The sequence below is a fragment of the Dromiciops gliroides genome, chromosome 4 (genome assembly GCF_019393635.1).
Source record: "Dromiciops gliroides isolate mDroGli1 chromosome 4, mDroGli1.pri, whole genome shotgun sequence".
In the NCBI taxonomy this organism is placed as follows: Eukaryota; Metazoa; Chordata; class Mammalia; order Microbiotheria; family Microbiotheriidae; genus Dromiciops; species Dromiciops gliroides.
Window position 1 is genome coordinate 94900369 of NC_057864.1, and position 24033 is coordinate 94924401.

The 24033-nt window shown below is 38.8% G+C and overlaps 1 protein-coding gene across 2 annotated transcripts in view; it reads right to left on the reverse strand.

Annotated features, from left to right (window-relative positions):
* Positions 1-12354, reverse strand: part of DENND1B (DENN domain containing 1B) — a 327844-nt gene extending 315490 nt beyond the window's left edge. For both annotated transcript variants that reach the window (XM_043962753.1, XM_043962752.1), the window contains exons 1-2: positions 12166-12354; positions 9413-9477 (exon numbers count right to left, since the gene is read on the reverse strand). In XM_043962753.1, the coding sequence (XP_043818688.1) occupies positions 9413-9477; positions 12166-12182 (82 nt within the window). In that variant the 5' untranslated portion in view covers positions 12183-12354. The remainder of the gene's footprint in view (positions 1-9412; positions 9478-12165) is intronic.
* Between the last annotated feature and the right edge of the window lie 11679 nt (positions 12355-24033).

Genomic DNA, 24033 nt, shown 5'->3' on the forward strand with positions numbered 1-24033 from the left:
AAGAGAATAAACATCCTGTATGAAATGAAGCAGAGTGAAATAAACAGAATCTGGAAAACAATAATGGATATGAAAAGAACAGCCCCAGTCTAAGTAATCATAATGATCAATCTTGGTGCAGAGAACAAATAATGACTGTATAAATATGTTCAAGCCACTTAATTTCTTTGAGCCTTAGTTTCCTCATCTGTAAAATGGAAATAATTAATACCTACCTAGAAGGATGGTGGTGGTGATACTGTGAAGATCAAATGTATAATAAGTACTTTGTAAAACTGAAAGTACTCTATATCAACAAATTATCCAAAAAATTGTCTCACTCACAAGGTCAAGCACAATGCCATATACACAGTAGGCACCTAGTAAATGTCTTTTAGATATCACTGAATGACCCCTTCATCTTACAGATGAAAAAATAAGGTCTCAATTGTTACTTGCCCCAAATCATCATAGTTAGTTAGCTACTGAAGTTAGATTAAGTGTGGTTAGAAGCCAAATATCAGGACTCCCAGGTCAGTGTTTTTGATTCTTGGATCCTCCCCGTCCCTTGTTTCTTCATTTCACAACCTTTCCACTTATTAGACCTGTCCCCTGATTTATTCTTGTCTTTATTTTTCCCCGTCTTTATTTCTGCTGCCATCTAGATCATGTCACCCAAAGGTGGCTGGGAAAAGATGGATATTAGAATCGAGACTGTGGAAAGAATACAGATATATCATGAGATATGGGTGTAACAACTGAATACAAAACACTATATGTGGCACTAAAGCTATAATGAATTAAACAAAATTATGCTATACTTTCAAAATATCAGAGGTGGAAAAGGATTCAGCTGAACTTCTAGTTACATGGGCAGCAAGCATTTTTGCTTCCACTTATAGGAGTTCTCAGAAGTCTGCTCCAGAAAGAAAATTTCCTTTATTCTGACCAGTTAACATTTAACAGATATTCATGAATAAGAATTTTAATTTAAGGATGAAGGAAGAAAGAAGTAATTTAGGAGAATGAGGCCTTTCTTGATTCCCTCCTAGTTGTTAACATCCTCTCTCTATGGAAATTACTCTGTATTATTTTACAGATGCTTTGTATTTTTTTCTGTTTATTGACCTCACCCCTAAAACAATTTGAGCTCTTTGGGAGTAGACACTATTTTGTTTTCAACTTTTGCTTCCCTACCTCCCAAGCACAATACAAATATAGGGAGGTGATCCATAAGTTTTAGTACACCTTTAAGCCACTAAAAATGCACTAAGACTTTTGAGACACCCTGTGTAATAAGAATTTACACATCTGTTGAACTGAATGAAATGGGGCATTTGAGATAGGTCAGGGAGTATAAGAGGAGGAATTTGGGAGAAGAAAGCGCCAGAAGGTAAAGGGAGTACAGAAAGTGAAACAGGAGGGTCACTAATGCAAACCACTTGAAAAACTAATTAAATGGTCCCTAAAATCTCTACCAACACTAAAAAAAAAAATTCTATTTCGCATTTTGGCTAGTGCCTGGTGGCAAAAGCCTTTATAATGTCATTAAAAATCAACAGCCATCCTTAGCATGTTGTTGTTAGGTCAATTCCTAACATACCATGGATATAGAAAGCAGGAAACTACTTTGAAATGTTAATTCTATCATTACACAAAAGACAATAATTCAAAAATTGTCTAATGAAGAGAACAACCTAGCAGATAAAATAAACTTAACTGCATCATCATGACAAAACTACCAATAGGGGGAAACAACGCTGCTGGAGTTTCTCTTTGCTACACTAATTCATTCCCACACCCAGAAAGTCTCATTTAAAGGGGTTTTCCTCCGACTATAATAGCAAGTCCCTAGAGTAGGAAGTAGTATTACTACCCTAGAGTAGGAAGAAATTCTCAGCAATAAAAAAGACTATTTCCAAGAAGGAATTCCTTTGGGAACATGGAGACAGATCACCAATAAGATTCCTTTGGCATAATTCTAGTAATTTGAATAAATATCTATTGTCTTATCATTTCCATTTGCTTTGTTTTCATTCCAAAATTTCAAAGTCATTTACACTGTAGCCAAGAAAAGTTGGCTATTATATTTCTTTGTTTGGTTGGTTTTTTGTTTTTGTTTTTGCAGGGCAATGAGGGTTAAGTGACTTGCCCAGGGTCACACAAGCTAGCAAGTGTCAAGTGTCTGAGGCTGTATTTGAACTGGGTCCTCCTGAATTCAGGACTGGTGCTTTACCCACTGCGTCACCTAGCTGCCCCTGCCATTTTTGTTTTTTATTATATTTCAAAGGATTCTAAAAAATTTATGAAAACAAGCGTTTCTGTGCTCTGGCCAATAAGTGGGTTTTTTTTAAGTGTGTCATTCAAAAAAGAAAATTCTGACTAGACAATCCTATAAAGGGTTTTAGTTTTCTTTGGAGGGTATAGGGAAAGGAGGGGAAAGAAAAAAAAATAATGTGAAAATATAAATTCTGCAACATTTATACATTACTATTGCTGTTTTACACTCATAAAAGCCAAGATAAGGAGTTTTTTTGGTTTTTGTTTTGTTTTGTTTTGTTTTTTTAGTGAGGTAATTGGGGTTAAGTGACTTGCCCAGGGTCACACAGCTAGTAAGTGTTAAGTGTCTGAGGCCGAATTTGAACTCAGGTACTCCTGACTCCAGGGCCGGATCCACTGTGCCACCTAGCTGCCCCAAGATAAGGAGTTTTGACACCTGATCTACAATTACTCTTAACAGGCAGTTATATATAAAAGATGTTGCATATTAAACCTCAATGTAAAAATGCAATAGCACTATTTGAATTTTTTTAAAGACCTAAAATGGCATGCCCCAAAACTTATATTCTAAAAAACTAAATGAAAAAAATTCCCTGAGAAAAAAAATAATTTTAAACATATCAGTTTCCTCTCTTCTTTGTGGGAAAAAAGTGCTATTTTGGATATCCCAGAAATAATTTGTAATTACAGTAACATTCAATTACATCTGGAACAAAAGGGGCAGAGGGAAAAAGCAATTTAATTTACAGTGCTGTTTTCAACAACTTAGCATGAAAATTTTATTTTTCAGTGTTTATAAATTCATCAACAAAACAATTATCCCATTTCTAACCAACACTACTTTATAGTATGTAGCATGACTCAACAAAGCTATTCTTAAGTTTTCATTCTACACTGCAAAACTGTAGTCCCACAAACAAAACTACATAAATGTATAAAGAACCTATACAAATCTTGTTATGCTTGGGTGGTATAGAGGAGGTTCCTGAAGGCTCAGGTACTAGGGACTGTGAGCTCCTTTGAAGATAGGTACTGTCTTACCTTTCTTTGTATTCCCAGTGTTCAGCAGACAGAGTGCCTGACACACAGGAGGTGTTTAATAAATGTATATTGACTGACTGACTGAAAGGAAAAAAAGACAGATGGAGGACTTCACCTTACCAAAATTAATAGCAGCTATACACCAAATCAATAAGCCTTTTTAGATCTAAAGACATTTTGAGTAATTTTTTTGTATATTATGCTCCTAAAAAATTAAGGAAGTGGCAACCTTGAATATAAAAAAATATATTCAAATTCATTCAGATAAGTGAAAGGATTTATATGAACTCTAACAATCTTAGCTTCTTTCAATGCTTAGCTAAAGTGCTAAATCCAAAACAAGACCTATATTAATAACACCAGTTGCTATTACTACCCTCAGAAACTACTCTGCATTTTTTTATTTAATATTTTAGCTGTGCATATATTGTTCCATGACACCAAACAGAATGTAATTTTGGCAAGAACTGTTTGATTTTTGTCTTTGCTTCTCGAGGGCCTAGAAGAGTAACCAGGCCATAATATGTATTTAATAAATTCTTGTTGAATAAAGAAAAACATTGTGAAGCACACAATAAATGTTAGAAGTGTTACACCAACTCACATAAAAATATCAATTTAATTAACTCCATGAAGAAATTAGGTCTACAGAGAATAATAGATTTCACACTTAATATCTGATCAAAGGGTTTATCAACAACAAAATCAATCAAAAAGATAATACAGTTATCCCTTCCACACAGCGACTTTCCCCATCAGAGTTTGGAAATATTGCTGGTCAGCATTAGAAATTAAAAAGAAATCTTTTGTGAGTTTTGCTGAATCTGCAGATAACACACACTGGTCAACAGATAACACAGAAAAAGTTCAGAAACTCAGAAATGCATAAAATAAATGTATAGTATTGTATAATATCAACAGTTTATTTTTAATATCATAATAAGTCAGACTTCTCTAGTATGAAGGGAGGGCCAAACATTTTAGATTTTCCAGATTGCAGGGGTACCATGTCCCTAACCCCTGTGATGTGGAAGGGAACTGTAACGATCTCTTACCTTGTATTCTTGTTTAGTACCAACACCTCAAAAATTTCATTAATAACAATTTAAATAGTGATATAGCAAATGTATCTTACTGCAAACAAACTACATAAGTCCTATCAAAACAAATACAAAAAAAAAACATGTTTAAAGAAAAAACTATTCAAACAGCTTTCTGTCTTTGAAGGACTTTATTATTCATTACTCAAATGAAATATGAAAAAATTATGAAACATTGAAATCACAATAATTAGCTTTTTAGCCCACTTAATTGATATTATTTGCAAAAAAAAAACTTTTTAAGTAAAAAAATTACCTCAACAGAAAGACATTGGGCCACTATTATTGAAATTAAATTAAGTAGCTTCTTTTAAAACTATGAAAAGTGATCCATCCATACTAATGGCCAGAATAAATCATTGAGATCAACAGGTAATCCCAAATTTACATATTAACCATTAGTTTGACCTCCAACATTATCATTTGAAACGGACAATGGATGAATTGCTAATAAGACTTACCAAAAATATTAAAAGGGTAGGAAGAAAAGCAGCAAAAAAGAGACATGCTGAAAAATAATAATCAGCTAGGCTTTCTTCCCTGAAGTATGGAATAAATTATAAATAGTAAGGCTTTGTTAAAAAATACTCTGAATCTCAGTGGGAAAATAAAAACACAGAGAAAGAGTACTGGCTGCATGTTCACTCATACCCCTTACTCACTGGTTATGGTGGAAGACTTGGAAGACTCCTTCCTCCTCCTTGCCACTTCCAGATTAGTCTTCTTACCATCACCACTGAGAAACCACTCCTGTGAGATTCATTCAATCTAAATGTATCATTCACTAAAAATGCTGGTAGCCATTATCCATTGTTCCTCAGAGCATTCTCCTTTCTACCTTAATGAGTTAAACACTTGACTCACAACATTTCTTTCCACCACAACTTCTACCCTCAGACAAAGAGACATGAACATACATACTGATGATTCCTCAACAATCTCCCAAATTCTCCAACACAATGACCCCATATCATCTCTACTTTCTCTCTTACCTCCAATCTCTCCTTATCTTTGGTCTTCTTCCCTGCTACCTACAAATCCACCTATATCTCCCCATCCTTAAAAAAATCCTCACTTGATCCAACCATCTCTTCTAGATATTGTCCTAGCTCTCTCCTCCCCATTTCTCAGCTGAAATGGAAAAAAGCTATCTAGACTAGTGTCATGGGAGGATTATGGGCCCCGGTCACCCCAACAATTCTCTGGGGGGTTCAAGGAACCTTTTCCTTGAAACCTCAGGGGTTTTCCCTTGAAATCAAGTAGGCCTCTCCTTGAACACAATCAAGGACACACACACCCACCTAACGGAGATAAGCGGCACAGATTGAACTGAGCATGCTCCAGGACCATCACCCCACATTCCAGTCCTCCTAAGCATCTGGATGAGGTAATCCAGGAGAAGACATCAGCAGACTGCTTAGACCCATCAGGACAAAGTTGACACCCACCACCAGATCTCTCACGAGGGATTCTTCCTACCACAGCGCGACTCGGGAAGACCACCAGCCCCTCACCCAATAAGAGACTCTTAACCACCCCCCATCTAAACCCTATAAAATGGCACCCCACAAGTCAGTTGGGGGGGAAAGCGTTTTGTTCTGGCAAAACCTTCCTCCCGGCCGGTTTCTCTTGTACCCCAATAAACCTGTTCTCTTATTCCTGATTAGGTCTTGTGCGAGAGTGTAATTCTTTACAGAGGAATCCTAAGGACCCACGTGCTTTCTCCTATCGGTTTCCCCATATCACTAGGTACCTCCACCTGTCTCTTCTTACTGGCATCTAAACCCTTTGCAATATGACTTTTAACCTCATCATTCAACTGAAACTGCTTTCCTCAAAATTAAAAATAATCTTTTTGGGGCAGCTAGGTGGTGCAGTGGATAGAGCACCAGCCCTGGAGTCAGGAGCACCTGAGTTCAAATCCGGCCTCAGACACTTAACACTTACTAGCTATGTGACCCTGGGCAAGTCACTTAACCCCAATTGCCTCACTAAAAAAAAAAAAAAATCTTTTAATTGCTAAGTCTAGGGGTCTTTCTTCAATCCTAAACTTTTCTGACCTAAAGCTTCCTGGTATTTGAAACTGTCCATGACCCTCTCTTCCTGGATACCCTCTCCTCTCCTGACTTAAACACCTCTTTCCTTATTTTTCTCCTAAATATCTGAGGGCTACTTCTCCAGGTTTTTTTCTGGATCACACAGAAGGTATCTCCCAAGACCCTATTCTTGTCCACCTTTTCTATCCCTCTACTATCTCAATGTATCATCAAGTGTCATGGGTTAAATGATAATAACTATGCAGATAATTCCCAGATCAAGTTGGCCTAAATCTTTCTCCTCAGTTAAGTTTCAGTCTCATATCACAACTTCCTTTTGTACACCTCAAATTGGATATCCTTATTTAACATGTATAAAATAAAACTCATTTAGCTTTCCAAAAAAAAAACCCTACCCCTTTCTCCCCAACTTTACTATTACTAACAAAGTGACCTATATTCTCCCAATCACCCAGGATTGCAACCTCAGTGTCTTCCTCTATTTACTAACACTCAACCTACACATCCATTCTATTGCCAAGTCATATCATTTTACCTTTACAACATTTCATACCCATCCCTTATGTCCACTCAAAAAGTCACCACCCTGATGTAGGCCTTTATCACCCCCTACCTATACTATTGCAGTAACCTCATTAATCTCTTGCTCAAGCCTCTCTGATTCCCATTCCATCCTCCACTCAGCTGAAAAGTCATTCTCCTAAAGCTCAGGCCTGGCCATCTCATGCCTATTTCCTCCAGGATCACATATGAAGTCCTCTGTTTAGCATTTAAACCATACACAACGTGCTTCTTTCCTGACTCTCCAGTCTTCTTACACTTTATTCACCTCTACAGACCTTAAAATCCAGCTATATTGTCCTACTGACTACTACTTCTCACAGGCCACTCCTCCTAATTTCATCTATCCCCCATGCCTGGAATATTCTCCCTCCATACCTCTCACTTCTAATAACCCAAGTTTCTTCAAGATTCAGTTTAACACTCACCTTGAGCAAGAGGTCAGGTCACTTGCCCAGTCCTTTCTTCTCCCATAGTTCCCTCCCTCTAAGATTACCTTCAATTTATCCTGTATTTATCTTGCATGGACATAGTTATTATATGTTGTCTTCTCCATTAGAATGTGAATTCTTTGAGAATGGAGACCCTGTTTTTGTCTCTTTGTATCCACAGTGCCTGGCACATAGTAAGTGCTTACTAAATGTTTGATGACAGACTGACAAAAAAAGGATTGTGATATACAGGTTAAACATAATTTTACAATAAATAACTTTACCCTATATTTCAAAAGTTTTTTGCATTGTATCTTCCCCCAAAGTATATTTTAGAAATCTTACTTGTGAGTACCACTTCACTCACCAGAATCAATTATTTAGCAAAGTGTCCTTGAGACTCTGGACCAAAAGTCACAATATAATAGTTTAGTATTTCAAACTGGGTTGGGAAGAGAAAGAGAGGAGGGAATGGTATGTCCAGCTGAATCTAGAGAATGAACTTAGGTGGTCATGAGAAAAGTGAAAATGAACGACTGCCATAAAGACTGGATAAAACTACATAATACTTTGAAACACAATCTGCTAGTAGGCAAGCTTTTTTTCCACTCAAATGGCTTGATTAAGTAAGATATGTCATGGAGCACAGAGCCATGCTAAGATTTTAAGATATGAAGGCAAGCCCAGTTCCCCAATGCGCCATCCAGTTCCTCTTCTATAATATAAGCGGTTCCAGCAATTTAGGAGCATGATACCACCAACCTGCTCCTCTCAAATCTCATCTGCTGCTGAGTTTGGTATCTAAAGCTAAAAGAAATAGTCCTAGACTTTTCACCAAAGAGTCCACCTGAATGCTACAGAATTCTATACCCAACCAAAATGCTAATAAAGATCCATTTAGGAACTGATAATCTTCCACATGAATAACAAATCTGTCAATTTCACAAAAATCATGCTAGCTTAAAAGGGAATAAGGAAGAGAAATTGCTTCTTTCTCCCATTAAACCAAAGATGTCAGAACAAGTGATAAGATTCACAAATAACAGCTGACACATAAATAATTACAATGCACTTTTTCATGCATAATTTCATTGGAGCCTTTCAACAATCTTGTGAGAGAAGAACTACAGGTATTATACCCAATTTGCAGATTAATAACACAAGACTAAGGAAGGTTCAGTGATCATACCATTAGTAAATGCCAGAGACATGATTTGAATCTAAGTCTCTCCAGATTCCAAATCTAGCACTCATCAAACCATACTATAATGTCTCTCTCCTCAATTATTTTCATTACTGGCTGTAAAAAAACTGAATAATGACATTTCTCAAATTCATCTAACTTTAAAACTGCTATGGAGCAGAAGCAAAGTAAATTTTAAAATCTATTTCTTTGTTGTTATTTTTTAAGCCAGATCCATATAGGAAGCTCCCAGTGAGGAACATCCTCTAAAAATGCATAAGAGCACCTTCACAGCAACTTATAGTTTTAGAGAATTGCCTGAGGCACTGAGAGGTCAGGTCACTTGCCCAAGATCACACAGTCAGTACGTCAGAAGAGGTACCTGGATCCAACTCTTCTTGACAGTAAGACCAGCTTTCTACCCTATACCACATGAGAAGAAGCATTAGGGTAAAAGTGGTGGAATTTCGATTGGTATTGCAAGATATAATGAAAGATCTGGAAAGATCTTCTGCAAAGATCATGGGAGATCTGACCAAAAAAAAGCATTTACTGGGATGGAAGAAAAGAAGATGAGAGTACACCTATTGAAATTACTAAATAAACTAAAAGAAAATCAAGCTATACAGAAACTATTTGTTTATTTCACAGTATTTTGCTAACAGTAACCTGAGACAGCTGTAGAGCACATATTTGCCACTCATTGTTGGTATTATCATGTTTCAAACTCAACATTAATATGTGTAGTAACAGAAAAAAATCTCAAGAAAATACAAGTACCTTCATTCTCAATAGCATGACATTTCACCTTCAATACCAAGTCGAATGTTCTTTCTGGATTTTCTCTATAAGGAAAAGAACTCAATTAAATTTATGCAGAAAGACAATAATTTTTCAAAGTTGTTAAATTTTTAATAGTAAAATAATGTTTTTCATCTTCTCAGCTTACTCCACAAAATTACATATTTTAGTTACCAGCTTTCATCCTCACTGACTTCTTAAAATTGCTTTACTTCACCTTATAAAAAGGAAATCTACCAAAAGGGACTCACTAATCCTTCAAAGAGTTGACAATCTAAGGAAACAAAAAAAATTTAAAGGCCAAATCTGATCTGTAGAAACTGTTTCACTAAGTCACAAAACTTTACAGCAAAAGTTAGACATTATTTATTATTAGATTATCTGATAAGAGGCTTTAGGACTATGACAAAATAATCTATTTTATATTAATTATCCTTTAGGGAAAATAATTGTTGGGTTTTTGCTTTTGTTTTTGTTTTTGTTTTTCTGGCCATATACCTAAGAATTTGATTCATCTAAGAAAGAAATTTATAAAAACACACTAAGGTCTTTTTGAGAGACTCCATAGTGGTTATTCATCTCCTTTTCTGATAGAACAGAAAAGATTAAACCACTTCTGTTCACAAAGATTCCAAGACTGTTAATATCTTGATACTTTGATACTTTGTTTTTAAATTGTTCATACTTCCTTTCAGAAGTTAATCCTACATAGAAATTAGGGGGGGGAAAGCTTGTGAATTACAAAATCTCTATTGTCACAGAACACTCAGAAAGTGACAAATCACAGATTTTTAGATTAAGCAATTTTTCCCTGCTCATTCACTCCCAATTTATTTCAAGGGGACAATTCTGAAAGATTCTACACTCCCACAGTATTAGTGGGGGTGGGGGGGGGGAGGGAGGGGAGAGGAAAAAGGTGATTAGTGTCAGGATCATTTCCTCCAGTCTTTGAAAAGCTTTCTAGTAGAAAGTCAGTCATTACTTAAGCATAAATAAAGGACCAAAGAAAACTTCTTACAAATTATATAATTCTAAATTATTATTATTATTTACCAGTTCACATTCAAAGCCTTCTACTAGAGGATCAATCATTACCTAAGCATAAATACAGGCCATAAAAAACTTTCATATAATTTTAAATCATTTCACTGCTCACATTCACAGGTTGACACATAAAAATTGCTCAATATCTCTCAAATTTTAGAATTAAATTTCATTTAAACATAACATTTAAAGTGAAAAGGAGGCAGTTTCACCAAATGTAAATGTCATTTTGAAAGAGTTAAAGAGAAAGGAAGAAAGAAGTAACCCTTTCCAAAATTAGTTGACAAAATATTAGCATTTAGTATTATTGTAAGGCTTGCAAAGCACTTTACATGTTGTGTCATTTGGTCCTGAACAACTTTATTAAGAAAATGTAGAAGCTTTTTTAGGACCAATGAGATAATGTACAATGCTTTGAAAACCTAAAAGTGCGAGGTAAATGCTCGCTATTATTGTTGTTGTCTTATTTACATAATGTTATAATTCCCAGAAATAAACCTGCCATGCCCAGTTATCCTTATTGCCAAATTAAACAACATTGTATCACTAGCCATAGCAATGTGAAGACAGCATATACAGCGCTTTGTAAACTTTAAAGCGCTATATAAATGCTAGTTATTATTTTGTCTTATTTACACAATGTTTTAATTCCCAGGAAAAGGCTTGTCATGCCCAATTATCTTTATGTGCCAAATTAAACAATTGTCATATCACTAGCAATAGCACTGTGAAGATAACATGTTCAGCACTTTGCAAACTTTAAAATGCTGTACGAATGTTAGGTATTATTATTGTCTTATTACAATGTTATAATTTCCAGAAACATATCTATCATTCCCATTAAGTAATCATTAAGTAATCCTCAAGTACCAAAGTAAACAATATTAAATCACAAGCCACAGCATTGTGAAGAAAGGAGTACCCCCTGGTACTTAAACATCCAAATTCTGCTAGATAACTTTGGGAATACCTTGTGGACAGAGTCTCTATATCAAGAAATAAAGAACACCCCCACCCACCCAATCAAGTCATCCTAGGCATCAACCCTTAGTGCTTCTATCTCGAGGACAGGAAAACCTTCAGAACAATAAGCGATGAAGTGACACCTTTGAGACCACACACCACACACACATTAAGTCTGACACACAAGATAAAGAAAAAGAAACCCCAGCGGGGCGGGGGAGGGTGGGGAAGGATGTCAAAAGGCTAGAAGCCGAGCCTCCCTCCCCTCACCCCCCACCCCATCACCGCACACAGCCCTCGGGGGATGAGGTTTCCAAGCCTGGGTGTATCCATCCTGGAGGTACTCCCCACTTCCTTCCCCAATGGAAGGACCGGAACGTCCCGGACGGGGGCAGTCGCAGCTGCAGCCGCTGCAGGACGGGACGCCCTTGGCTTGCTCCAGCAGCTCGGTCCCCACCGCCCAGAGCGGGAGACGCGGAGTCCCGGGGAGGAAGGCTTTGAGGCCTAGTTCCCTCCCCAGGGGGCGGGCGGAGGGACCGAAGCTGCCGCCCCGGGAGTTCTCCCCGGGAGTCGCCCCCTCCCCCAAACCCCACAGAGGTGACTTCTCCGTCTTACCGCCCCCCCGCCCCTGGAGCTAAGTCGGGCAGGGAGCGGACCCGAGGGTCCGAGGAGAAAGCGGGACCCTAGGGTCCTAAGAGGAAACTGGACCCCGGTCCCTCACTCACTTGGTCCGGCAGTCCATGATTACATGTCGAGTCCGAGCTTGGCCCGCCCCGATGCTCGCCTAGACCCACGCAGGCGGCCCCGGGAGTGGGCCCCTCCAGGAGGTGCAACTCCGTCACGGCCGGGGCTCGCGGTCTCGGCCGGAGGTGTTGGCGGCTGCGCGGAGCCCAGCTCACTGCGCGGGGGGCTGCGGAGCCATGGCCCGCGGCGGCGGCGGCGGCGGCGGCTGCGTCCCCCGTAGCGGGTCCCTCAGCCCAGCCCGGCTCGGCCCGGCCCTGGCCACTGCGCCTCTCTCTGACAGCGGCGCCGCCCCCGCCGGCTCCAGCTGCTGCCCAAAGCTCCGGCCCCTCAGTTCCTGTGAGGGAGGGCGGCCGCCGCGGCGCCGGCACCTTCGGCAAACCAGGAAGTGCCGAGGAGCGGGGGATGGGGGCAGCCACGGACGCCTCTCCCGGTGGCTACACCTGGTCCTCGGGCCCTCAGGCTGCAGCCCTGGGCGAGGCCCGGGAGAAGGGAGCGCGCCCCGGGTGGGGGAGAGGGGGGAAGGACGGCACGGGACTGGGGGAGGAGGGGGAGGAGAGCCCGTGCTGCCCGGGGAACCTGGGCACGCGCCCCTTCGTGACTCAGCCCGAGGGCCCGCCAGGTGCCTGGCCCTACACACCCCCGCCCGCGCGCGCGCATACACTCACACACACACGCACACTCACACACGCACACACGCCCCGCCGCGGCCGCCCTAGTGGTCAAGACCCCTGGGGACCACGCTGTCCCTGGTGGGATTATCACACTCTGAACCTGCACTATTTCCCACACTCCCTGTGAGATGAGGAGTCATTGACTGGGGACGGCGACTAACTGGTCAGGCCCTGGCACCACAGGCTGCCAGAGTTTGAGTTTGGAGCTCGGACTGAACCGACCTTTTTCCTGTGAGCCCGCGGTGGCCCAGCTCTCGGGAACTCTGCAGTCCAGAACCGCGCACCTGCCAGCTTCAGGGAATAGGTGCACAAGTACTGTAGTCATCAGACTCTTGTCAGCACTAGGACTCTTAGGGGTATTTCCCCTCGGTTGCATGTAACCTGCCAGCTCAAGTCCTCGGCCCTCTTAATTTTATGTACCTCCTATTTCTGGGGCATCCGTTATTAGTGCAAAAAAGTAAATAGAACTCTGATTCATAACATCAATAATTTGCACCTCCAGTGATATTCACTTCAGTAAACATATACATATACATAAAATCTGCATATTATTTGTCTGCCTCTTGGCTTCCTTCAAGTATCAGCCAAAATCCCACCTTTTGCCACAAATCTTTCCGGATTCCTCCCTAATACTAATGCCTTCCTTTAGAGACTATCTCCAATTTATCGCGCGCGCGCGCGCGTGTGTGTGTGTGTGTGTGTGTGTGTGTGTGTGTGTGTGTGTGTGTGTGTGTGTGTGAGAGAGAGAGAGAGAGAGAGACAGAGACAGAGACAGAGAGAAACAGAGAGAGAGTTTGTGCATATTTCTTTTCATCTTTTCTCCCCCACTATATATTGAGTTCTTTGAAGGTAGGAACTGTTTTTGCTTCTCTTTGTTATGACCAGTGTTTACTTAGCAGGGTGCCTGGCACTTACTAAAAAGTACTTATTCAATACTTGACTTGAATTGACATTCATACACTTGCCTTTACTTATATAATATGGACATTTGAGGACCAAAGCCTTTTATCTTAGGATATACTACCAGAAGATCAACACTGTTCACTGTCAATGGAGAAGAATTCAAAGGGGTGGGAGGAGTTGTAATACCAACTTCTCACAGACTTTCCCTTGAAAGGATGGCAGTGGTCTTCTCACTAGCCTGCTTTGCCACATGACAGAGCAGAGAACTAGATTATAGGAGTCAGGAAAAAAATCTTAAAGACCATCTAGTTCGATCCTTCTCATTTTACAAATAAGAAAACTTCAGGCCATGATTTTTTTCCTTCAAGTAAGTTTTTCTTCAGAGCTGGTCCACAAAAATGGCAGAGAGATGACACAAAATGTGACATTATTTTAGTGTTAGATATATTAATGTCATACTAGACATCTATCTCCAGAATCTGATCATGAGAATTAAAAGGTTATTTTTCCAATACTGGACCTGCTTTCTAGCCATACTGCACGTTGTGTGACCATCACCCCATTGTGTTTAAAATGTAACATTACCAAGGACCAATCAGGAGAGAGACAGAGACAGAGTAACAGAATAAAACACATGAATTATTGAAGACATAATGTGGTTTTTGTTCCAAACAGTGTATTTTTGGACAGGGCCTTTTACCTAAGTTTCTCAGTTGCCTTATTTGTAAAAATAGGAATTGTTAACTTGTATTTCACACTAAGATATAAGAGGTTCAGATGAATATTACTAAAGTTTTTAAGGTTCTTTGAAAAATTATTCCACAAATTTCAAAGCATTCTCATTAATTACACATACTGCATATATTCTATTACAATTACCATTCTTTTTACAGAAATTACTAAGCTTCACGTTGCTCTCTGAAGTGAAAACCACTTCCTCTCTATACACGACTGAATTTGTGGAACTTCTTCTTTCGTTATAATTAAGTCTTCCCTATGGCAAACAGCTTTGCCAACTCCCTGCATCAGCAGTTTGAGGTTAAGATGGGGGGATGGGGAAGGATGAGTACAGTAAAGCAATAATACTTGACCCTTTACCCCTCTATTTCCCAGATTATTCAAATAAGTGCTTATTAAACCCAACAAAATTTAAAATAATTATTCAAATTTGGTTGTGTTATAGAGGAAATGCAATATATACACAATGTCTCTATTGTCTCTTTAATACTCCAGTGAATCTGTAATCTCATCAATGTGACTACTCCAACAATTCCAACCTCTCCATGTTTGTCTTATCCTGCCCATGCTCTTCCATGAATCCACCACCCAACATGCTGGAGACTTCTCCATCTCTGGGTATTGGGAGCATACAAATGTATCATTTGACATGTATTTCTGTTATCTTTTCCTTTTGTAAATGATAGACCTCACTTTTTTCTTCCAATCCTACATTTCTTTGATGATATCCTTGACATAATTTGCCTTATTTTTCATTGGCAATGTGCTGTAAGCTTACTTACACCCTCCACATACCTTTTCATTTACCTCTTAGTGGTCCTCAACTTCAATTCTTCAAAGGCTATATGGTATGACTTGCAGCCATACAGCATCCCTAAAAATATTGATGCTAAAGATATGGGCCTTTGTTTCAGGGAGAAATTTATGGTCATTAAGAGCACTAAGCAATTTCCCAAAAGCCATTCAACCTGTGGGCCTCCTTATTTTCTAATCTGGACTCAGATCATTGTCCATTTACAATGTCTTCCTAAGAAAAATGTACAAATCGATAAGCTCTGTAATTGTCCAGATAACTGTACATAGTCGTCTAGAAATTAGACCTTCTTCACACACTGAGGGTTTTTTTTCTCTTTTTAGAAAGAGTTATAATGTCATAAGACATAAATATGACGGAATCAAAGAAATGGGGGAAAACTTGTATGAACTGATGCAAAGAAAAGTGAGTGGAACCTGGAGACTATGTACACAATGATCACAGTAATGTAAAGGAAAACAATTCTGAATCACAAGACTTCTCATCAATGCAATGATCAATCATAATAACCTCAGAAAAATGATGATAACACATGCCTCCTGCCTCTTGGCAGAGGTGTAATGGATTATAAGTATAAAATGAGGCATACTTTTCTTACCATGACCAATGTAGTGTTGATTTGTTTTGCTAGACTGTATTTATTGGTTACCAGGGAGGGTTTCTATTGAGGAAGAGTGGGTGGGTAGAGACAGATGTTTCAAAATAAAAGACAAAAACTAAAATGAAACATTTTTAAAAGACGAGAGTAGAAAGAAGTTCAGAAGGAGATAAACAGAATAGTTTCATTACTTCTGTGTTAAATTTAATATACAATTGAAAACAACCTATATAACAAAAGTTGAAGGTTTCAAAACTTTGAATGATAAAGTGATCATTTTGTTATATACCTACATATGCATATATATTTTTTAATTTTAAAAGGAAATTAATTTGAACTTGTTTAAGTGATAATGGATCTCATTTAGGAGGCTTTACAATGTTCAGTGGCTTGTAATCAGCATGATGTCATCCACAAACAGAAGCACTTAAAGAATCAAACTTTAGGGAAACCCTATTCCATTTGGATTCTGCACTGAACATATTCCATGGCAGTAGCAAACATCTTTGGCAAGCATGTCTTCCTGATTTATGCATTGCTTAATATTAAAAACCAGAAGATCACCAAAGAAATCTTTGCTGCCACTTCATTCATGATGATTTTGATTTTGACAGGTGCATGGGAAATACCTTGTTAAAGAAAAGCCTTGAAGGCTATATCTTGTTCACCCGGTCCATTGCTTTTTGGAGGGGGTGGGGCAATGGGGGTTAAGTGACTTGCACACAGCTAGTAATTGTCAAGTGTCTGAGGCCAGATTTGAACTCAGGTCCTCCTGAATCCAGGGCCAGTGCTTTATCCACTGTGCTACCTAACTGCCCCCCCATTGCTTTTTTTTTTTTTGTGAGGCAATTGGGGTTAAGTGACTTGCCCAGGGTCACACAGCTGGTAAGTGTGTGTTAAGTGTCTGAGGCCGGATTTGAACTCAGGTACTCCTGACTCCAGGGCCGGTGCTCTATCCACTGCACCACCTAGCTGCCCCCCCCCCATTGCTTTTTAATAGTCAAAAAAATAGTCAGCACAGTTGGATTTTGTATTCTCTTTCAGTCAATCATTTATTTGACTATTGACTAGGTGTAAAATAAAAATTCCTTAGAGTGGCATTTAAGGCTCTCTACAATATGGCTTCAGACTACTTTTCCATATTTCACATTACTTTCCTTCACTATAGATCCTAACAAAACTGGACTACTAGTTGTTGCTCTCTTCTGTTCCACCAGCCCCTCTCCATTAATTTATGTAGCTCTATGCCTGCACTTGACTCCTTCCATCCTTACCTGGTGAAATCCTTCTTTTCTGTCCAGGCCTGGGACAGGTGTTGCCTTTTCCATGTAAACTTACCTAATCTTCCCTCCACAGGAAGTAAAAAAAGACTCAAGTTTCTTCATAACCTCTCTCTGAAATATCCCTTGTAATTTGAGGAACAAAGGTGATCGATTCTGAAACCTTCAAACACCATATGGGAAAGAAGTATTCAATACTCTCTATAAGATACTACCATCTCTCAATTAAGCAATCAACAAGTATTTGATTGGTATGATTGGTGAAAATGGGTCAGATGCAATGAGGTAAAAGCAGCAAGATTTGTCATTCTGTTATGTATATGGGGTCAGAAAAAAGAGCTGAGGAAAACAACTCCCAGGTTTTAAACCTAGGACACTGTCCCACTTCAAAGTTTCCTAGTATTCTTTTCCTGGATCTGTTCTTTGCCTTATTGCATACCACTCTGTGTCATGATTATTTGTATAAATGATTGTTAAACATTTTCCAGTGGTTGAAAACCTAATTTTGGACATTATTGTTATAATAAGTATGCCCTCTATTCTGATATAAGAAACTGGACAAAAATAAAAAAAATTTCAAAACAAAAACTTGGAAGTTGTACCTGAGAGAGTGTCAGGAAGAAGCAAAGGAACTGTTGAAAATGACAAGGAAAAAACTAAGGAGAAAAAGGAAAAGAACTAAGAGTGCAAAAAATGTCACAGAAACTGAGGTAGGAAAGAGCACCAAAGAGAGAATGGTCAAAAAGATGACTGAAAAGAAAAAGTTTCCTGGATTTTGAAATTTTAAGTCAATAGATACCTTAGAACAGTTTTATTAAAATGAAGAGGCAGAGACCATGTGCTTGACAAAGAAAAAGGCTGCCTCATCTTCTGAGGCTAAAGGAATGAGTAGAGGACAGGGGAGGCCATAGAAAGATTCTGAAGTGTGAAGGAGAAATAAGGGAAGTGTTTCCTCTATTGTGCTATTTCTAGGTTTCTGTATCTCAATGTCCCAGACTAAGTTGCAGAGCAGGTGCTGATCTGCATTGGGACAGGAAGTTCCTCACTAAGTGCTCCCTATATAAGAGTGATTAAAAAAATCTCCATTTCTAATATTGAATCTCCCTTTATTAATAACAAAGATTCTGCTGCAAGACTTTGGTATACTAATCTGACCCTTCATCTAAATAGAAATGATATTCCTATTTCCACTTATCCCAACAGAATGAATTGAATAGGAGATATATTAATATATTAAATATTAATATATTAACTCTTCCAACTGAGTTAGGAACAGGCAAGATTGTAACATCAGGGATTGTTGGGTTTTTTTGGGGGGGGGTTGGTGAGGCTTTCGGGGTTAAGTGACTTGCCCTGGGTAAGTGTCAAGTGTCTGAAGCGGATTTTGAACTCAGTTCCTCCTGAATCCAGGGCCAGTGCTTTATCCACTGCGCCACCTACTAACACTGACATCAGGGATTGTTAAGAAGAGGTGACATACAGCACTTTGGTGTTTACAAATCATACATTCTCATTTGAATGGATATATAAAACCAATTCCAGCATGACCACAGTACATGTATGAAGAAACAAGCTCCTTAAAGCAGGATACAAGAAAGTTTCGGGTAGGCAAGCTGAAGGTTGATATTAAAAATTTTTAGTAGAGGACAGTTCAAGGCTTGGTTAGGGACCCAGAAATGGAAGTAGCCAGGAAAGAAGACAGCAACAATGTAGCGAAAGGATTTCCTAGTTTGGAGCATCCTAGGAAACAAGTAGACAACTGTTCTTTGTTTCTCTGTTCTAAAATGTCCATTTTACTTGGATATTAGGACTATTCACAACTACCTGGTCGCTAGAGGAAGCTAGTCTGCTCTCTCACCCCCAACTCCGGCACTATTTTGGCTCTTCTCTCCCCAGCCCCTGTAGTGGAAGTGGTGCTGAGGGGGAAGGATGGATTCCTAGCTTCTGCAGTTAGAACTCAAGCTGAAATTTCTCATAGAAACAATGTTTTAAGTTGAACTAATACTATTAGTTCTGTACTTCATGTACACTATGGGCTGAACTGATAATCTAGTCAATATTTATAACATTGTTTCTACAGAAAAAAAAAATGTGTTCCAAGTTCCAAACAACTCACTTGCAAATAACCTTTGGAAAACAACCCCTTGAATTGGGAACCACCTCTAAGTTGTACGCTCCCTATACTGTTAAGGGTCCTGAAACATGGAGATCATTTTTTTCAACACTTTTCTTTGCCAGTGAAATCTTGCCTAAGTCAACTGGTAACTATTATAATATTATTTCCTATGGTTTTGAAAGGCAGCCCCAAGTAAAGAATAAGGATTCTAGTTTAAAGTCAAAAGGTCAAATGTTATTTTATGTCTACATTGCAAAATCTGGAAAAAAAAAAACAATTTATTCCCCAATCTATCAATCAATGAGCAAACAACTGATTAAGTACCTAATATGTACCAGGCTCTGTGCTGGTAATATATAAATACATATGTACATATATACATGCATATATATGTACATATTATGTATATATATACATAAACACACACATATACATATATACATACATAGTCATCCAATGAACATTTATTAAACCCACTATGTGCCAGGCACTGTGCTAAGTAAGCACAGGACTTCCAAAGAAGGGTAAAAGACAGTCCTTACTCTCAAGGAGTTCAGAGCCCAATGGGAGAGACAACTATGTACAAATAAGCTGTATACAGGATATTTAAGGAATAATTGACAGAGGGGAAATGCACTAGTGTTAAGAGAGATTAGGAATAAGGGGAAGACACTAGAATGTAGGCATCTTCTAAAAGGCATCACATAGGAGGCAGAGATGAAGAAGGAGAGCATACATGCATATATATAATTTATATATGGTATGTATATGTAATATGTATATATGTGTATACATATATAAGTGTATCATATTTTTTGTCCTGAAGAATGTGGAGGTCTCTTTATTGCTTTTTTGACAAAGGGCAGCTAAATTTTCTCAATAATCATCTCCTTGCCCAACTCTCCAGCATAATTTGTGTGTGTGTGTGTGTGTGTGTGTGTGTGTGTGTGTGTGTGTGTGTGTGTGTGTGTAAGCAACTGGGGTTAAGTGACTTGCCCAGGTCACACAGCTAGTAAGTGTCAAGTGCCTGAGACCAGATTTGAACTCAGGTCTTCCTGACTCCAGGGCTGGTGCTCTATCCACTGTACCACCTAGCTGCCCCTCCAGCATTGTTTTTGTCAACTGAAATATATTTCTACTAGTACACTCCCACTTTTACTTCTTAGTCTCCTAGACATTGGAAACTGGAATGTCTTTGAATCAAAAAGAAAGAAGATATGAAACAGAATATTTCCAGCAGACTGAAATCAAGAAGGAAACCAAGTTCCTTCAGAGCTTTTCTCAGAAGCCACCCTTTTACCCTGAACAACAAGGATATTGGATCTTTGAATCTTAGGGTACCACTTGGCAAAGAATTACAATACCACCACCAAGATACACCTTGCAAGCCAGCAGTAAATATATTTTTAAGATAACTGTGTAGGGTCAGAATTTCCCATATGGATGACGATGATACTGACCACATGACTAGCCCTGGGCAAAATAGTGAAGAAGGTGTTTGTCTTTGGTCTTTCTACAGACTCCACCATTTTTGCCCAATTAGCAGGCAGCACAATGAGTGTGCACATCATTAAACATAGTACAGAATAATTATGTTGCAAATTTCTTTTGATTAAAACATTAAGCCCCATATAGATGCTTAGTATACATAGTTATGTTTTTCTCTTCCTTACTTAAAAATAAAATAGAACCAGCCCAAGGCCTCTGTTTTTCAAAGTGCCACCAAAGTATAGACCAAAATCTACCAGGACTTGGTAGACGAGAGTGGTTGGTCTTCCTGACTTCTGCCCCTAAAAAGTTAATGATTCAATTCCAACCTATCTATTGTCCCTCAAACGATCCATTACAGAACATTTAACCCTGATTTAAACCACATCTTTCTTGCACCCAGTTATATTTTCATCCTGCCACCTCTTGGTGGTAAGCTCTGAGAAAGCTCAGAAGGAACTTGGGTCTTACCTGATTTCAGTCTGCTGGAAATATTCTGTTTCATCTCTTCATTCTTTTTTATTCAACGTCTTATTTCAAGAGTCCTAATGTCCCAGAGACTGAAAAGTAAAGATAAAATTTTGCATTTGTGTTATGGAGCTCAATAAATACTCTAAGAGGTAGTTAGAGGGTGATAATAATAAAACTCAAAATAATAAAACAATCATCTCCTTTCCCCTCTTTCAGTGGTTTATCCAACTTATTAGAATTATTTTTTTTTACATACTGGAGATAAGATTCTACTAGTTCAGGGCTATCTTTACTTATCCCCATGCACACTGGCACTGATTTAATCAGGTTCCTCAGAGGTCTGACTACTAGCTACATCTCCCCTTCCATCTCCCCTTCAGGGTTCTAAAAGAACTCTTGATGGGTTATAGAGTTCTTTAATGCTCCTATTCAGGTATATTCTCCCCCAGTGTCAATTTTCTTTTTTTATTCATTTTGAATTTAAATACATAAAGACAAAAAAGAAAACATGTCCATTTATACAGCATAACCTAAAAAGAGGATTCACTATAAAACCATGAATTTACATTTCATAATGTTTACTTAAGGGGCAGCTAGGTTGCACAGTGGATAGAGCACCAGCCCTGGAGTCAGGAGTACCTGAGTTCAAATCCGGCCTCAGACACTTAACACTTACTAGCTGTGTGACCCTGGGCAAGTCACTTAACTCCAATTGTCTCACTAAAAAAAAAACCCACCATAATGTTTACTTAAAAATATATGCATATTATTTAAAATATATGCACTTATATACTACTTGTCATTTTCAAAGCTACCTTGTTTTCTATGCTTCCTTCTACATTTTCTTTTATTCTCTGATGTGAACTATTTATATTTTCCCTCCCTCCCCCTTCCTCCACCCTAAAGATAGCTACAATCAGATACAATTATGTACATGTCTACATGCATATATCTATATCTATCTGTATCTATATATGTACTTCTATTCATTAGTTCTTTTCTGAAGGCACTTAGCATCTTCCTTCATAGGTCCTTAGTCCCCCAAAGTTGTTCCTAAAACTATATTGCTGTTACTATATACAACATTCTCCAATTTTAATTTTCAATTTAATAAACATCTGTTAAGTGTCTACGATGTGCCAGGCACTATGCTAAGCACTGGGAATACAAAAAGAGGAAAAAGACAGTCCCTGCTCTCATGGAGCTTACAATCTAATGGGGGAGACAACATGCAAACAATTATACACAAAGCAAGCTATATACAAGATAAATTGGAAATAATTAAAAGAGGGAAAGCACTGGCATTAATATGGGTTATGGAAGGCTTCCTGTGGAAAGTAGCATTTTAGTTGGGACTTCAAGGAACCCAGGAAGGTCAGTAGTTGGAGTGGAGGAGCAAGAGAGTTCCAGACATCGGAGACAGCCAAAGAAAATGCCTAAAACCAAGAGATGGAGAGTCTTGTTTATGGAATAACCAGGAGGCCGGTGTAATTGGATCAAAGAGCATATATATTGGGGAGTGCAATGATTCGAATGACGCCACCTGCTGGAGACTTACTATAGAAAAGCTCCACCATGAGGAGAAGGCCTCTGAGGGCAAGCCATGTGGTCAAGGTCCTTAGCGTCAGGAAGTGACGTTTGCTCATGGGTACTGTCTATCAAGGCTACCAGCCAATCAACTTGAGGAGCCTCCCATTTCTGGAAGGAGGACACTAAGTAGGAAGTGGATGCTGGTGGAGGGTTTCTCTCTCTTTTTGGTTCCTGACCTCTCCATGGTGGGTCAGATGATAGGGTCTCTTAGAAATAGTTAGATTTTTACCTTTCTTTCTGATCCTAATGATCTTTAATAAATCCTTAAACATTTAAATACTCTTGCTAAAGCTTATAATTTATTGGCAACCACTCATTAGATTTTAGATAGTATAGCTAGGTATAAGAAGACTGGAAAGGTAGTTAGTTTTTCCAATATATCATTATTATCCTCAGTATTATTCAACCAATAAACATCAATTAACTTTTTTTTTTTTTTTAGTGAGGCAATTGGGGTTAAGTGACTTGCCCAGGGTCACACAGCTAGTAAGTGTTAAGTGTCTGAGGCCGGATTTGAACTCAGGTACTCCTGACTCCAGGGCCGGTGCTCTATCTACTTCGCCATCTAGCTGCCCCCATCAATTAACTTTTACAGAGGGATATTTACTGAAAAGATACAGCAAGAACAGAAGTTTAACGCCTGGGGATATCCCCTCCCTATAACACCTATATTTGTGGGGAATATGGGCTCAAATTTAAAGAAATTGATACAAAGCACTAGCCCCCAGGAAGTTCATTTCCTAATGTGACATAGCTGTTGGAAGAGACACTCCTTGGCTTCCTTCAATCTGCTACAACACTAGGTTATAGAGATTATTCATGGTTTTGCTTTTTAGCAGGAAAAGCTTGACAACTTGTTCTTTGAACCTTTCAAAGCTAAGAAAGACCCAGCCTAATCTCCAATATTTTTGTTAATATTTATTTTTGCTTAAGATTGGAAAGAATAGACAACAGCAGAGACAGCCAAAACAGCTGGCCTGGTTTCATGGCCCTGGGACAGTAAGCTGGTGCTGTCTCTCCTTACCAAGTTATTATGGTAGTACTTGCCTCCTCACTTAAACACAGCCAGCCATCTGGTTTTTGACTGGTTAATACCTTTTGAATGCACATCTGAGTCTAGATCAGCAGTAATATAAGAATCATTTATTCACAACATGGTAACAGATTAGAAATAATTGGA